The 16160-nt window shown below is 42.5% G+C and overlaps 1 protein-coding gene across 14 annotated transcripts in view; it reads right to left on the bottom strand.

Annotated features, from left to right (window-relative positions):
* Positions 1-16160, bottom strand: part of Ryr3 (ryanodine receptor 3) — a 528284-nt gene that overhangs the window by 68274 nt on the left and 443850 nt on the right. For all 14 annotated transcript variants that reach the window (XR_007590437.1, XR_007590438.1, XR_007590440.1 and 11 more), the window contains exons 65-67: positions 14078-14208; positions 8605-8925; positions 5883-6123 (exon numbers count right to left, since the gene is read on the bottom strand). Coding sequence is in view for 8 of the 14 variants with exons in the window: in XM_050134439.1 (XP_049990396.1) it covers positions 5883-6123; positions 8605-8925; positions 14078-14208 (693 nt within the window). In the remaining 6 variants the exon portion in view is untranslated. The remainder of the gene's footprint in view (positions 1-5882; positions 6124-8604; positions 8926-14077; positions 14209-16160) is intronic.

The raw sequence follows: 16160 nt of genomic DNA, 5'->3' as shown, positions 1-16160 counted from the left end.
ATGGTATCTTAAAGTTGTCTTGATTTGCATTTCCCTGATCGCTAAGGAAGTTGAGCATGACCTTAGGTGTCTTTTGGCCATTTGAACTTCTTCTGTTGAGAGATCTCTGTTCAGCTCAGTGCCCCATTTTATAATTGGGTTGATTAGCCTTTTACAGTCTAGTTTCTTGAGTTCTTTATATATTTTGGAGATCAGACCTTTGTCAGTTGCGGGGTTGGTGAAGATCTTCTCCCAGTCAGTGGGTTGCCTTTCTGTCTTAGCGACAGTGTCCTTTGCTTTACAGAAGCTTCTCAGTCTCATGAGGTCCCATTTATTCAATGCGGCCCTTACTGTCTGTGCTGCTGAGGTTATACGTAGGAAGTGGTCTCCTGTGCCCACTTGTTGTAGAGTACTTCCCACTTTCTCTTCTATCAGGTTCAGTGTGTTCAGACTGATATTGAGGTCTTTAATCCACTTGCACTTGAGTTTTGTGCATGGTGACAGACATGGATCTATTTTCATTCTTCTACAGATTGACATCCAGTTTTGTCAGCACAATTTGTTGAAGATGCTCTCTTTTTTCCATTGTATACTTTTAGCTCCTTTATCAAAAATCAGGTGCTCATAGGTTTGTGGATTAAAGTCAGGGTCTTCTATACGGTTCCATTAGTCATAAGTCAGTGATTCTAATTGACCCAGATAACAAACAAACATTGTCAAGCAATAGCCGAATGCTTTGTTCAGCATTTGGGGTGGCTATCCATTTTATAAGGCTGCTTTCCACTTGTATCTGCTGTTTTCAGCAAATGATTATCAGAACACATGTTCAAACACATATGCAGTATTCCAGGATCAGGAACATGAAAGAGTATTAAGATTACAACTGTGCATTAATTTAGGCTGTAAACATAGATTGCATGGGAGATTCAAGGCAAGTAAGGTTGGTTGTTACATTGCTCACTTAAAGGCAGGTTAAACAAACAGGCTCAGTAATCTTAAAACAGTAGGAGAGCAGTCTTAAGTATTTTTAATTTTTATTTATTTTTATGTGTACTAGTTACTTATCTTCATGCGCACCAGAAGAAGGAATCAGATCCCATTACAGATGGTCATGAGCAACCATGTGGCTGCTGGGAATTGAACTGGGGATCTCTGGAAGAGCAGTCTGTGCTCTTAATTACTGAGTCATTTCTCAAGACCCAGTCTTAAGTCTTAAGAGACCTTAAGGTGTAATATTAACTCCAGCTTTGAGGACCATCAAAGGCATCAGTCTCTTAGCACATAAGAATTACTTTTATAATAATGCATAGCTATATCCTCCAAAATAAATCAACTTAATGAGTATGTTATTCTGGATTTTTTTTTTTTTTTTTTTTTTTTTTTTTTTTTTTTTTTTTTTTTTTTTTTTTTTAACTTTTTGGAGGATCTTACTGAAGCCTAGGCAGAAGTCTTAGTATACCTTTTGCCTCAGCCTCTTAAGTGCTGCAATTACAAGCATGAGCCTTCATGGTCAGCACTCTGCATTATTTTTTCTTCCCTTCACACTTAGTATAGTATCAATGCTTTCTGCTTTCACTGCTACGAAGGTCTTTTAAGGGACAGGCACTCATGTTAGAAGGATGTATTTCTAAGCAGGCTCACATGGCTGTGACGCTCAGGGAAGAGCTCGTTGAAAAGCAGAGATGAATGAATTAATGATGATCTCAAAGACTCTCTGACATTGCCATTTTTAGCAACTGTCAAGCACCCTGTAAACAGAACGTGCTCTGTCTTGAGTCTTGATCACCGCGGTGACAGACGCAATTCAAAAGCTATTCCAGGAGCAATCTTGCTCCACTTTTATTTTTGTTTTCACCTCAAACTCTGACAAATTTCTTCTTGAAATTGCTAACATAATTACGTTAACGGAAATGACTGAAGTTGAGACTCAAAGAGCAGAGTTCCTTTGTTAAAATGAGTATAACATCCTGTAGCCAGGAAAGGAAATCCATTACTCTAGTCCTGATACACACAGTAGACGTATGTGTTTATACATATGTATGTGTATGTGTCGAGACAATATGTATGCAGAAGATGTTTTCTTTCAAATCTTGAATGAAGTATGCTCATTTAAGTTACATTAAGTACAGCTTATATTACAAAGATAAATGCTAAAACAAATACAGATCTCCTGCCATTGGAGAATGAGAAGCAACTCCAAAAATCAGTTATGTTCTTTCAGCTGCTTTTGCATCCTTTCTAGCATCCCCAATTATAAATCTTTCAAGTTTAAAAGCCAGCTAAAATAGTGAAACACACACTTAGCTTCTTCTCTTCCTGGCAAAGGAGGTCCTAAGCAGTAGGAGCAATTTTTGCTCCTCATAACCTTTTGGTCATAGCTAGGTGTGTGAATGGCATGAGACTACATTGCTGAGGGGCCAGATAACTTCAGGGTAACACCTGGGTCCAGACAGACTAGAACTTTCTAGTGCTAGGTGAAATCAAATTACAGGGTCAGAATGTTCAGTCTTCTTCCTAACCTCTTGGAGTAAGGTGAGATGATTCATTTCAAACTCAAACACCAGTGGCCATTGATTCAACCAGTCAACACACCTATAAAACTGTTAAAGATCAAGGCTGGTGGTCAGTGGTGGAGCACTTGCCTATCAGGCAAACCATCCTAGGCCCAATGCCCAGCACAACAAAGAAAATAAAGCATAACCAAATACCACCCCCAATAAAACCTCCTGAGTGAGGTTCTGGTGACCACACAAATGTGCTGAGAGGCTGCTACCTCTGGGGAGAGCATGGGAACCCATGCAGCCCCAAACCCAAGTATTTCTGTTCAAATGCCCCTGAGTTGTATTCTTTCTAACAAATCACTAATCATAAGTACTTTACTGAGTTCTATGGGGGCCCTGAGGATTGGAAAACCTACCAGAAAGACCAAACTGAGAACGGAAGTAGCTAATCTCACAAGCTCTCAGCTGTCCTAGGAAAGGGCATTGTCTTTCATGATTATGTTTTTCTACTCTGCCCCATCTTTCATTACTGTTGACTTGAGTTAACAGTAAAATCAAATATGCACATTCCTTTTCGTTTTTTTTCCTGTAAACTAGAGCACTGTCATGGGCCCAGAGGCAGACTGAGAATTTCTCTTCTTAGTTTTGGTCAAAACTGTACTAAACTCATTTCCCCCATTAACATCTTTACTCTTATTGTGGGTTCTGACCCAGAGCCAGATCTTATTCACTACGAATCATGCCGAAGAAGGAGTCAAGAAATCCAGGTTTCTATTCTGCATAGCACAGCAGAACTGGGGATAGTCTGGTCACCTCCTGTGAACATCTTTTTTTTTTTTTTTTTTTTTTTTTTTTTGGTATTTTGAGGCAGGGTTTCACTGTGTAGCCCTGGCTGTCCTAGAACTCACCCTGAACACCAGGCTGCCTCGAACTCACAGATATCCGCCTGCCTCTGCCTTTTCAGTGCTGGGATTAAAGGCGTGCACTGTCATCCTTGCTCCCCACTTCCCTATCATATTACTATTCCCTCTCTTTCCAATAATTCTCTCTCTTCTGTTATTATCTATTTGTTTTATGACCTACTGAGAATAAACTGGCCATCTTAGTGACCATGGGCTTTCTTAGTGACCATGGGCTTAGAGTTATCCTTTGGAATCTGGTGGGCTCAGCAGAGGGCACACAAAGACAGTGATTCCCTCCTCTCCCAGAATATATTAATATCTAATCATTCAGAAGTAAAGGTAGGTCCCTGTGAGCTACTTTCTGTTCCTTGATAGATTGCTGAAATGTCCAATCTTGTATGGGTGCAATACACATAACTTCAGTTGTCAGCTAATAGTTGCTATATTTGTTAGTGATTTCCTTTTTAAAATCCTATACAAACACTCTACTACTAAACTACATCCCCAATCCATGGATACCCCATAGATGCTGGTGCTTGGAGTTGGGGCATTCTTATGGGACTATGCTAACTCTAGGGAGAGTCAGAAATAGTGTACACTGTTGGGTACCCTGTTGATAATGAAGTGTAGGACCAGTGTGAAAAAACGCTGTGTATTTGGTTGTAGGGAGGAAAGAAGCAAAGGTCAAATGTTACAGTTTAAAGGACACATTTGTATGTCAAATTGATGAGGGGTGGATTTGTGCAGTTTAAAGGGGAGCAAAGAAAATAGTAGAGCTCAATAAAAATCAAAGAAAAAAGAAAAAAATAGCATCACATAATTAAAAAAGGACACATTTGTGTGTCAAATTGACAAAGGGTGGATTGTGACAGTTAATTTTGGTGATTAACTTGACTGAGTTAAGAAGTACCTAGGGAGGAAGCTGGAGAGATGTCTCAGGGGTTAAGAGACTCTTCCAGAGGAGCCGAGTTCAATTCTCAGGACCTACATGACAGTTCGTAACTGTCAGTAACTCCAGTCCCAGGTATACAACACACACATGATGTATAGACACATATGTAGGCAGAATACCTATTCACATAAAATAAAAATAAAGGTTAAAGTCGGGCAGTGGTGGCACATGCTTTTAACCTCAGCATTCTGGAAGCTAAGGCAGATGGGTCTATGAGTTTAAGGCCAACCTAATCTACAGAGTGAGTTCCAGGACAGCTACACAGAGAAACCCTGTCTCAAATGAACTCCCAAATAAAATAAATAAATGAAAATAAAGGTTAAAATATTAAAAAAAGAAATGTCTATGGTATTAGTGAGACCCAAATTTGAGTGTGTCTATGAAGGCATTTCTAGAGAGGATTATATGAAAGGAGAAGACCCACCCTGAAGGTAGGAGGCACCATCTCCTGGATTGGGGTCCCAGACTTAATAAATAAGGAGAGAAAAGGGAAAACCAGTTGCTTCCCCTTAGTTATCTGGTCATAGCCTGGAGAATGGTAATTAATACAGTAAGGGTCTTCGCTACTACGTTCCAAGTTTCCCTGAACTGAGCTGTGCTTCTTCTACAAATACCTCACATCCCCCCCCCCCCCCCCCCCCCCCGCCCTGGAAGATTCTAACCACCTTCCATCTTGGGTAGGAGAAGCATGGCGTCTGCCTGTCTCTGCTTTCTTTCTCCCACAGTTCTGTCCTCCACATTCTTTACAGACACATAGGACTACAGGCCTCCATATATCTCAAATTACTGTTTAACTATCCATTATAGCACAATTCAATTTCATATGCCAAGTGAACATATTGGGTTTGGATAAAGGATGACTCATACAGAAAATTTCTGGTGTTATAAGAATTAATTTCTTAATTATGACATTTGAGCATTTCAGCTGTCAAACATCCAGAACACACTGTTTCCTAAGGATTTTCACCCATAGTCCCTCTTCCACATCCTCTTGTTCTGTTCCTTTATGGTTCTTAGTCTTGTACTTCTTGCAGGTCTTTGTTCAAATGCTGCTTTCCCAGTAACACCAGTTAAGGAACTGCCGCTCCATTCTACCTGCCTCTCCTAATTCTTTTTACTTCTCTCAGTGGGTTTTACTCTGGTTTTTCTTTTTCATTTTAATTGTCTATGTCTCTCTACTCCTAGAATGTACGTGCCTATGCTAAAGAGTATGTCCCCTCCCTCAAGACCTTGGTCAAGGCACGATCAAGGACATCCACTGAATGAGTACCGGAGTGAATAGCAGAAGGGCCAAAATGAGTCAAAGCAATCCTATCCAACCAGCTCCCCGAGCCTCCTAGTGGCCCGTGAGGATGCCTGTCTCAATCCATACAGAATCACTGGTCAAGGAAATCACTGAACGGAGGCTCTGACTTTTGGTGGGGAGACTGGTAGTGGTAGCTGTGGCTTCCCTCATCTCCCCGGCAACAAAATCATCTTTCCATGCTATTTGATTGGCTACACTAGCCTCAGAGAGCAGCAGGCAGCTTCCTGAGACCTCCTACATACCTGTTGTTGTCCACGTAGCGGATCAGCATGGGGTAGAAGGCGTAGAGGTCCCTGCAGAGGACCGCAAACTCGTCCAGGATGAGCAGCTCGGCCTCCTGGGTGTCCCCCTTGCCGTCCGTCTTCAGCTGCTCCTCCTCCTGCACAGTCTTGACCGCCTTCTTCTTTAGCTTATCCAGGGTGGGGATGAAGTGGCTTCGCAGCAGGTCAGGCCTGGCTTTGCTGATGATCGGCTGCGCGTACACTGCGTTTACAAACAAAGCACCTTAATCTTATCCCATGTGTTGTGACCATTAATGACAATGGAAGGGAACACTGAGGAATCCATCGACTCAGGATGTCACCTGCGTCTAGCTCTCTCCTTTAATCCTTCCTTGGTATCTCCCTCTCATAAAAGTTCACAGTGGAGCTTGGGCATCTAGACCAGCCCCAACACTACTCAGCTCCTCCAGCCCCACCCCATATGAATTCCTCATGTATGCATGGCCTATGTCATACCTCTCTTCTCTTCTAACAGACTGTCTTGCAGCATCTGACAGTCTGTCCATGTTGGTCTTGTTCTGGCAGCTATATTTTATAACCCTGAAGGAAGCCTTTTGTTCACAGGAAGAGTACTGTGCTGACCTGGGAGCAAGCATCGGGGGTGTGATTTCTACTGAGGTGACAGATATGTCAGTTACCCTGACCTGTCATTACACATAGAAGTCATACTGTGCCCCACAAATGTGTATAATTTTTATGTGTTAAAAATAAAAGATACAGGTATGCTTATGTGTGTATGTACACACATGCTTTCCAATTACAATAGCCCAGGCAACTTCTAAGTCCTCAGCACTGGCATCTTCTTTGGGCTTCAAGGGAGGGAGGGAAACATGGGCTGGGAAAGACTAGGGCATTGCTAAAGTAGAGAAGCTAAACAAGAAATCAGCAGGGCTGCAATGTTGGCCTTTTGTGAGAAGAACGATGGAAACCCACATGTCCTACTCTTTTTCTTATAGCCCACTGGCTAGATACTGGGTATGCTGTTATGAGTTAAGTCGGCGGAGGCGAATAGTCTGAATATGAGTCAGGGTAATTGCAGGAGAGAAGGGAAATGAAATGAATCCACTGTGACCCATTGGCAATGGACTTTGAATGTCCATTTTGACATTTCTTGAGCTCAATTAAGTTCAATTAAGAACAGTTACATTCCAGGAGCCTTTCTTTTTCACCTCATTTCCCCCATATGTTTTGTTTTTCTATTAAAGAGCGATAGCTTCAATCAGATAAGGTGAAGGCAGCCTTTTGGTGACAAGGAATCCTGACTTCTCAGCACTCTTCCCGGCATAGGATGGCTGCTGTACTAAACTGAGCTTGAGGTTGTTACTTAAAACTTGCAGTGGTCCCCAGGAATTAAGCAGCCACACTGAACGGGATCTGGATTTGTTGCATCAGTGCCCCTCAGAGCAGTGACAGGTACCCTTGGGAACAGCCTTTTCTAACCTCAGGTTTACAGATGAGAACCCAAATCGCCTTATGATTGACAACCTTTTTAGGGTCATTGATAATAAGGGGCTGGATACTCTGCTTACTATATGTCCACATATAATATGGTCTGTGCTATCCAGCAATCAAAACAGTTTTAATTTTAATCTCAGTTCATTTCTGAGACAGAAAGGAGGTAGGAGTATTTCCCGCTTGCTCTTCTAGTAATGTGTCTATTCACCTTCTGGTGGTGTTGTGTTCCCTGTAGCCTAGCTTTGGCAGTTCATGGCCCTGGAGGTTGTATGGGGCAGGGGCTGGGACAAACGGACTCCATGATCTAAACTGAAGTTTCATCCATAACAATGATTTCCCAGTGTTGAGCTTCAGAGACTCCAGTTTGACACACGGGATGCTAAATATTCATGGTTTCTTGAGTGTGGGAAGTACATTCATTTTCCAAAACTTTTCCTCTTTTGGTTGCTTCAAGAACAGAAAATTGGCTAATAGCATTCATTAAGAGCCTACTGCAAGCCAGGAGTTAGAGAGGGATACAAAGAGAGAGAGAAAAAAAAAAGTCAAGGAAACAAAGTGTTGCTATTATTAGCTACATTCAAGCCCGTCTGAGAAAGCACACCGTGAAATGCAAATGCTGAACGACATTGAGGAACTTGGCGAAGCCCGGATGGGAGTGAGTTTTACATACTTACCGATAAATTACAGATAATTAGGAACAGAAGAGCTAATGGGTTTCTTAAGCACCCCAAACAAATAAAGCAATGATCATCACAGGGGAGAACAGCTGGTCTAAAGGGCTCCTTGAAGCTTTGGGGGCCTGGATTAGGAGGGGAGTAGGGCTGGAGGAAAGGCGTGAGGAAAGTATGTCTGTTCAGTTCACTGTGTTGTTTTGTTTAAGACAGGGTCTCACTTGGCCCAGGCTGGCCTTGAATTCCTTGTAGTCAAGGCTGGCCTTGAACTTCTGATTGTCTTACCTCTGCCTCCCTTGAGTTCACATTACAGGGCTGTACCAACACAGGTGGTGTATGTACTGCTGGGGATTGAACCCAGGGCTTCATACATGCTAGGCAAGTACTCTACAAACTCTGCTACACCCTCAGCCCCTAGTTCGCTGCTAAGCAAGTGGGAGGTAGGAGATTAAAAATCAGAATAGAACTTGCTCAGACTCGTCATAGAACTACCAAGAGTTCTAAAGAAAAGCTGCTCTAACTGCAGGGTCAAAGACCCAGAGAAAGGGTGTGGGTACCTGCGATGCGCTTCATCCAGGAGGCTTCATCAATGCCCAGGTTGTTGTTGATGATTTTCAGGATGTTGCCCAGGATGAGGCTGAGGTGTTCAGATGTGACCTTGGTGCAGCAGGGCCCTGTGCTGGGCGGCAGGTTCTCAGGTCCCCGCTCCCACCAGTAAGACAGGTAGTTGCAGAGCATAGGCAAGATCACTTCAATGACATGGGGCATCTCCATGTACCGGGCACCTGACTCAGCCAAGCTATTGATTTCCTTCATCAGGCCTTCCAGCTGGGGGATGTCAGGACACATCTCTTCCACCTTGTCTGGCATCCCCAGAACTGACCAAGAGAGTACAGGAAGAAGAAAGGCACGGTGATTCAAAGGCACAGTGATGGGGCATACCCTTCTTCTAGTCTTTAGATATAAATCTCCACTGCAGAACCTTAAAGGAATGAGCTTGGATCAAAGCAGCCTCAGGACTCAAGTTTGTGTGTGTATGTGTGTGTGTGTGTGTGTGTGTGCAGACTTGTAGTTTCCAGGGGCATTTTCTTAAATGTCATGCTGAAGTCAGAAACTCATAGCTAAACAAACACCATGGAGGCAATGCTGAGGGATAAAGCGTAAGACAACTTGGTGACACACAGATTCTTGGCTATTCCCCCCTGGCTTGCCTGTTGGACCTTGGTGTGACCACTGCAGAAAAGGTAGCATCAGGGGTAAAACAACTCCTCAACATTCAGGAGTCGAATTATCGCTTGCTCACCTGGATCATTTCCCCACTGATATAAAGGGAGAGGCAAACATTCCATCAAACACTAGCAGGACCGGAGACTCTAATACTTAGCATTTAGTTGAAAATACACCAAGGGAGAAAAAATCATGGATTGATTTTTCTGCCTTTACAACAGAAATGATCAATAACCTCAGGCGACTTAATTGACTTTCTGTCAGTCATTCACTTTGTTGTTGAAGAAGCATATTTGCAGGGACTCGTGAGTTAATCCCCTCTTCTCCATTTCGCATGACTGAGGGCAGTTCACTGGAGAAGGGCAGCCAGGATGAAATGAAACTAGAATTCAACATTATAGCAGAGAGGATTAGGAGATTATTAAAAAAAATGGAGAAACAACAACAACAAAAGAGGATTATTTGTCCTGTTCCCTTTAAAATAAGGAATACTTTTCCCTGCAAAATAGGGGCAAGATAGTAACTGTCTTGAGATTCTTGACAGAGCCCTGATAACAGACAGACAGACACACCACTGGTCCAGAAGAGAAAACTCAGGAATAAACTCATGCAGTTTTTGGCACCTACATTTTTACAAAGGTGTCAAAAAACACACTGGAAAAAAGGCAGCCTCTTTAACAAGTGGTGCTGGGGGGAAAAAACTCGTTTTCCACATGTAGAAGAATGAAAGTAAATTTGTAGCTATGATTTCAATGAGAAATATCCCCTGCAGGCTTATGCATTTGAACACTGAATCCCTCACTAGTGGTGCTGTTTGGGAAGGTTATGAAACCTTCAGGAGGTGGAGTCTTGCTGGACAAAATACATCCCTGAAGGCGGGATTTGATGGCTTATAGACTCATTTCACTTCTTACTTGCTCTCTCAGCTTCTTTTATGCAAATAAAATTTGATCAGCAGCTTCCTGCTCCTACCGACAGGCCATGTTTCTCCTGCTATTATGGCTCCTAGCCTTCTGCAACCATAATCAAAATAAACAATCTACATGTTGTTTTTGGTCATGAGAAGCAATTAATACAAACTCTATAATCCCTGTAGAAAAGTCAGTTCACAATGGATTGAAAACCATAATGCCACCTATAGTCTATTGCAATGCTGGCTGTTGGTAGAGGATGAACCTGTCTTGTACTTTGCAGCAGAAAGCATAGACAACAAACTGGGACTCCTGGGACACCGACACAAACAGGGTAATTTTACATATAAACCTGCAGAGTAAATAGTTAAGTGGCAAGAAGTCAAAAGTTTCATTGGGAGCTCCACGTACGGAACAATGCCAGCTATTACAGAGGCAACTGACACACTTACTTGCTGTCATGGTTATACATGAGAAAGCTCGTGTGTTGTGTTTAAAAGTCATATAAATACTACATTACCATAGATACTTCTTTCTCTCACCTGAGAAGAACAAGGAGTTGCGCATATAAATAAAGAAAGTCTTCCTTTAACTAATTGCTTTCTTTAATTAATCTGGTCATGATGACTTGGGTTAGTGGTCTTTTTCCTCCAATCTTTGGGATTAACAGTTGGTGCATTGGAGTCATGAGAATGACCTTTAGAAATTATTTATATGTACAATAATTGGTCCTTGAATGGAACCAACATTTGTGATTCAGAAGGTATTTTGCGTTCCAAATGCCACACGATAAACTCAGTGAACTCTGACGAATTAGCTACACGAAGTCAGCCTCAAATGAGTCCTGTTAGCAGCAGACACAGAGTGTTGGTAAAGTCATTAGAACACACAGCTCTTGTACTTTCTAAATAATGTCTCTCACGATGAGATGCAGGACTCCAGGCCCTACTCTAGGTCTACTGAGTTAGAAACACCAGTGACAGTGGTGATCTTCATCACAGTGATTTTGAAGCCACACTGGGTAAGAGTCTAAAGTACTCTCATGTGCTCCAAGCAGCCCTTCACCCAAAGAGCACTCCCCTTTGCAAGACAGGCTGACGGCTGACACTGGAACTGGACCTCTTTTCTCTGTGGATGGTTATTCCAACAGGGTGTGGAAGGTAAGCAAGGTGGCTGGGGACAGGATGTTTCTGCCAACCCAATACTCTGATTAATAGGCTACGTTCATGTGACTAAGGATTTCTGCCATTTGGAATAAGTGTCATAAAACACTATTAAACCTTTTGTTAATGCATATCTTAATTTTGGATTAGAAAATGCTACAAGTTCTTAGAGTACGGAGGCTTTTAATATAATTAACTCCACTGGCACAACGCCAATCATCAATTAATAGAGATGTCCAGTTGACAAAAGGTTTGATACTGTAAATCAGTTCATTCATTTTAAAAACATGCCATCATTTATCACCTTCAACATCCTTTCCTTTCTGTTGTTCCTTAGGCCACCCATTTTGTAATGAATGACATCTACTGTCTTAGGGTCCATTAAGCTATCAGTCATTCTCCACCTAATCCTGTGTATCCCCAAATACATATTGATGTACGTTATAATTTTTAAAAGAGGCACATGCATACTCAGCATTTACTTTTTGCTTATTTAAGCCAATTGTGAAAAGCAGGGAACTTGGGTGTCAAGTCTCATAATACATTACCGGTGAAAGGGAACTCCCAATCCCCCTAAAAGGCAATGATGTCCCACAATGACAGTCTGGGCTTAACCCCGCCTGCATATGTTTACATGTATCATTCCTCAGAAACCTGTGGAATAGGTTTCTGTTTGCCAGAAAGACACCCTTTCCTTATCTCTGCTGGCCTCTGGCGAACGGGGCATCTGGTTCTCTACTGGTGAATACTCGTGACATATGTCAACGCCCATGCTAACCTCCAGGCTCCACTGTTATTCTAGTTCAGGAAAATTATTAGCGGTCTTACCTAAACTGTTCTGGGGACCCTTTCTTGGGGCAGGGTGTTCTTAGTACATGAAATAAGAAGCAGGAGAGAATAAAGCTTTGGTTTAGGTTAAAAGGACAGTGTGAGAAGGTGTGCCTAGGACCTCAGGACAGTTAGATAAATAACGCTTGAAAATGAAAGGAATTGATGTAGAGTGGAGCCATTCATTTGTAGTGTGTATCCATAATTTAAGAAACTCAAGATGACATGGATTCTAATTTAAAATGGTTTACTGTGATCTTTACATCTCTTAATATTGTTCAGGTCTATAATTTGGTAGTTTGGGCTTCAGATTTATTAAAAGTATCTATGGAAGATTTTTATTTTAGCCTGTCATCTTGTGACAGGGCAAGACAGTACGGAGCTTCCTCCATCTTGTATTCTTGCTGAGGCCATTCAGGTTTAACTAGGATCTGGTCGTCTTGGTGGAGAATCCTATGGAAAATTATTCAACTCTATTGTAGGAACCTGATGTCAAGATGCCACAGCTAACTTATTTTCTACTAAACTGCCTGCTTATGCAAACCTCCTCATCCAACTAATCACTTATTTTGTCTTCTGTTAAACTGCTTGCTTGCACAAAAACTCTCCCTGCGAGCAAGATGCCAGGCTGTGGTTAAAAAACAAACAAACAATAAAGCTGCCTTTTATAACCCTTATCTTAAATACTTGGCACTAGACTTGGGTCCTGATTATCTATGTGTAGTACTAGCTGGCTGAAATAAAGATTTTCAATTGGCTGTAAACTGTGTCTGAGTGATCATCTCTGGTGGGCTCCCCATAATAATATTTATCTAGTATCACTCTGAACCCAAATAGGATTCTTTTCACTCTCCAGAAAGCAGATTACAACTTGATGTGAATTTTAGCTTTAATGATTATTGGTTGTTTTCTAATAAATCTTTATTTATCAAAATAGGCTGTGGGCCATATTTGTCTTATGCACATGAATTACTAGTCTCTGTTATAGAATCTACTGCATGCCAATGCTTCTGTTAACAAAGCCTCTCCTTGTATGACTACAGTTCCTTCTGTCACTATTCAATGTCTCCTTTTCCATGATGATAGAGTATGCACACAGTGTCATTTGAGGCATAGCCTTCTCTTGAAGAGCATCCTTAGGGTATTAGTATGCCTTTGCCTTGTTGTGATATCACTCGGAAAAAAGTGACTACTAAAAGGTTGTCATATCCCCAGGAACAAACCAGAAATGGAGACCTGGGGCAGACAGAAGACCACAAGGTCTTGAGATGGCAGGATAGTAGAACCTAACTGGACTGTCTCCTCATTGTATTAAAGAGTTATAAAAAGTCTAATGATCAAAAAAGTCTCATTCAAGCTCATTTCTCCAACAAAACAGAGAATTTTTGCTGAGGAGGGAAGACCTACTCTGAATGTGAGCAGCACCATTCTGTGGGCTGGGATCTCAGAGGGAATAAAAAAGAGAAGGTGAGCTGGGTGGCAGCGGCACACGCCTTTAATCCCAGCACTTGGGAGGCAGAGGCAGGTGGATCTCTGTGAGTTTGAGGCCAGCTTGATCTACAGCGTGAGTTCTAGGACAGGCAGGACTACAGAGAGACCCTATCTGGAAAAACAACAGAGGACAAAGTGCATGAAGAATCGACATCTCTCCTTTTTCTCACTGTAAACACAACATGACTAGCTGCCTCATGCTTTTTCCTCCTGCCTTCTCTATCTTGAAGGACTGACTGTATTCCTTAAACCCACAAGCCAAAATAAAATTTCTTTCCTTTTGGCGTTTTATCTGGTGCAAGAAAAATAGCTAATAACACACCGTATAAAACATCACACCACAGGACTGCTGTTCCATCCCCACCACCTTCCTGGCTAGTCCCTGGCGATCTCTGTGAGAAGATACTTACTAGACCGCTCCCTAGGAGTCTTGGTGTTGAAGACTGAGAGGGGATTATAGCGGTTAAGGTTGGGCTCCAGGAATGCCACTGGGATGGCAGCTGCCAGGGAAGCCAGACATTCTCCAAGAGCCGGACGTTGCCTGGAGACAAAGAAGTCCATTTAGAAGTGATTCCATCTGGATGCTGGTCACACACACCGGCTAGGTCCCTTACTCAGGCTGTCTCACACTATCCTGTTTAATGCACTGGACATCCTGGGGTACAGTAAAGTTGTACATACTTTCTCTCCCCTATCTTTTCCCAGGTATTAAGGGTGAGCTCACTGTTTTGAACCTAGTTTGTGGCTAAGAGGATATAATCATATACTGCAGGTGTTTATAGGATGATCATGAAAATAACAGCCTGCTGGAGGTCAATTGGTCTAGGAACCAAGAGTCAATGCCATACTGCTGAAACATCTGTGGAGCAGGTTGTCAGCTGTAGGATTCCCTTCAGTTCCCAACCTGTACCCAACAAAGCCCACGTGTTAGTTACCCCTCACTGTGACAAGAACCAACAATTGTAACAGCACCAAGTGGCTGGAATGTCAAAAGCATAGATTCTCTGAAACTAGATAAGGATTTGTAGAGGTGGTAGCATTTTTTTTTTCACGAAAGAGTAAGCTACGTTGGCCATAACCTTTGTCTACTAGGTGGTGAAAGTCCTTTCTCACTGATATAGACCAAAGGTTGAACATGTATTTTATACAGGAGTCCGGCATGACACAATTCAAAAGTTAGATCTTTGCAAATTAATTGTAAGGATGCGCTTCAATCTGCAGCTTTGTTAGAGAGATGCTTTTGAGTTGAGCTTTAAAAAATGTAATCCTAACTGTTTCTGAATTTGATGACTGAATAAGAGCATTGGAGCAGACTTAGAATCTGCGGGGCAGCCCAAGGGAGGACAGAATGGCTCTGCTTGAGATGGAAAACTAAGGGGCTGACCAGAGAGGGGGAAAAGAAGAGGGTGACTGAGTCGGCTTAAAGTTTTAGTTTATTGGAGAAACCCACTCAGGCTTCACTCAATTACCAAACTGACTTAAAAAGTGATCTTTTAAACTATTCTAAAGAACAACTAAAAGCTGCAATTTTTATCCCTTATCGTCTTAGGTGTGGCTTTTAAGAGACAGACCTCTTATTTTCTATGAAGGATGCAAGAAGACAACCTTCAAATCATCCCAGAAGGACAGGTCCTTAGTCAGATTATCACCTCCTAGCTGATGTACATCTTTGTCCTCCAGGGATAGGTTTGGCTGTCAGAATCCTTCTATCTCTGTCCCCTGATCCGGTAGGTTTCACAGGCAGAGCAGTACCGTAGGGCCAAACCAAGACTCTGTGCCTGTGTACCAACACCGCCAGAGTCTCCTCTGGAGCTGTGCCCGTGGGAGGAGGGAGAGGTGTATACATTGCTGACACCAAGGCCTACTTCTGAGGACTCTCTAGCCAGGCCTGTCTCCCTCAACTGTCCTTCTCATCACCCCATCTTTCTTATTTGCCTTTTTGGCCAAGCTCAAGGTGACAGGCCAGTCTGAAGAGAAGAGTAACACTTTAACTTCAGATCTGAACTGGCCAGGATCCTCAGTGACCAGAGAACAGGGAGGTAAACCGGGGTGAGGCTCACAAAGGGTCATTTCACAGTGTGTACCAGCAAAGTAGTCAATAAGAAGTTGTGTAAGGTCTCTTCTGTATTGCTTTTAGAGAAGCGAATGAGAAGGAGTGATGGGGAAAGGCATGTCACAGGGGGAAGCACTGGTGGAAGAGAATCTGGGAGACACTCAGTGATGTGGGAGGTGATATATACTGTGGATATGTCTTATTGCCATTGGTTAATAAAGAAGCTGCTTTCGGTCAATGGAGTAACAGAGTAAAACCAGACTGCAAGAGATATAGAGAGAGTAGGCAGGCCCAGAGCGAAGCCATCCATGTAGCCACCATAGGAGACAGATGCCTTTGCCGGAGTCCCCTGCTGGTAGGCCATAACCTTGTGGTGATGCACAGATGGATGGAGATTGGTTAGTTTAAGATATAAGAGCTAACTAGAAATACGCTTAAGC

This window comes from Alexandromys fortis, unplaced genomic scaffold, assembly GCF_014885135.2.
Source record: "Alexandromys fortis isolate MF-2015 unplaced genomic scaffold, M_Fortis_MF-2015_v1.1 scaffold_6, whole genome shotgun sequence".
Lineage (NCBI taxonomy): Eukaryota > Metazoa > Chordata > Mammalia > Rodentia > Cricetidae > Alexandromys > Alexandromys fortis.
This window is presented reverse-complemented; position numbering and strand designations above follow the sequence as displayed.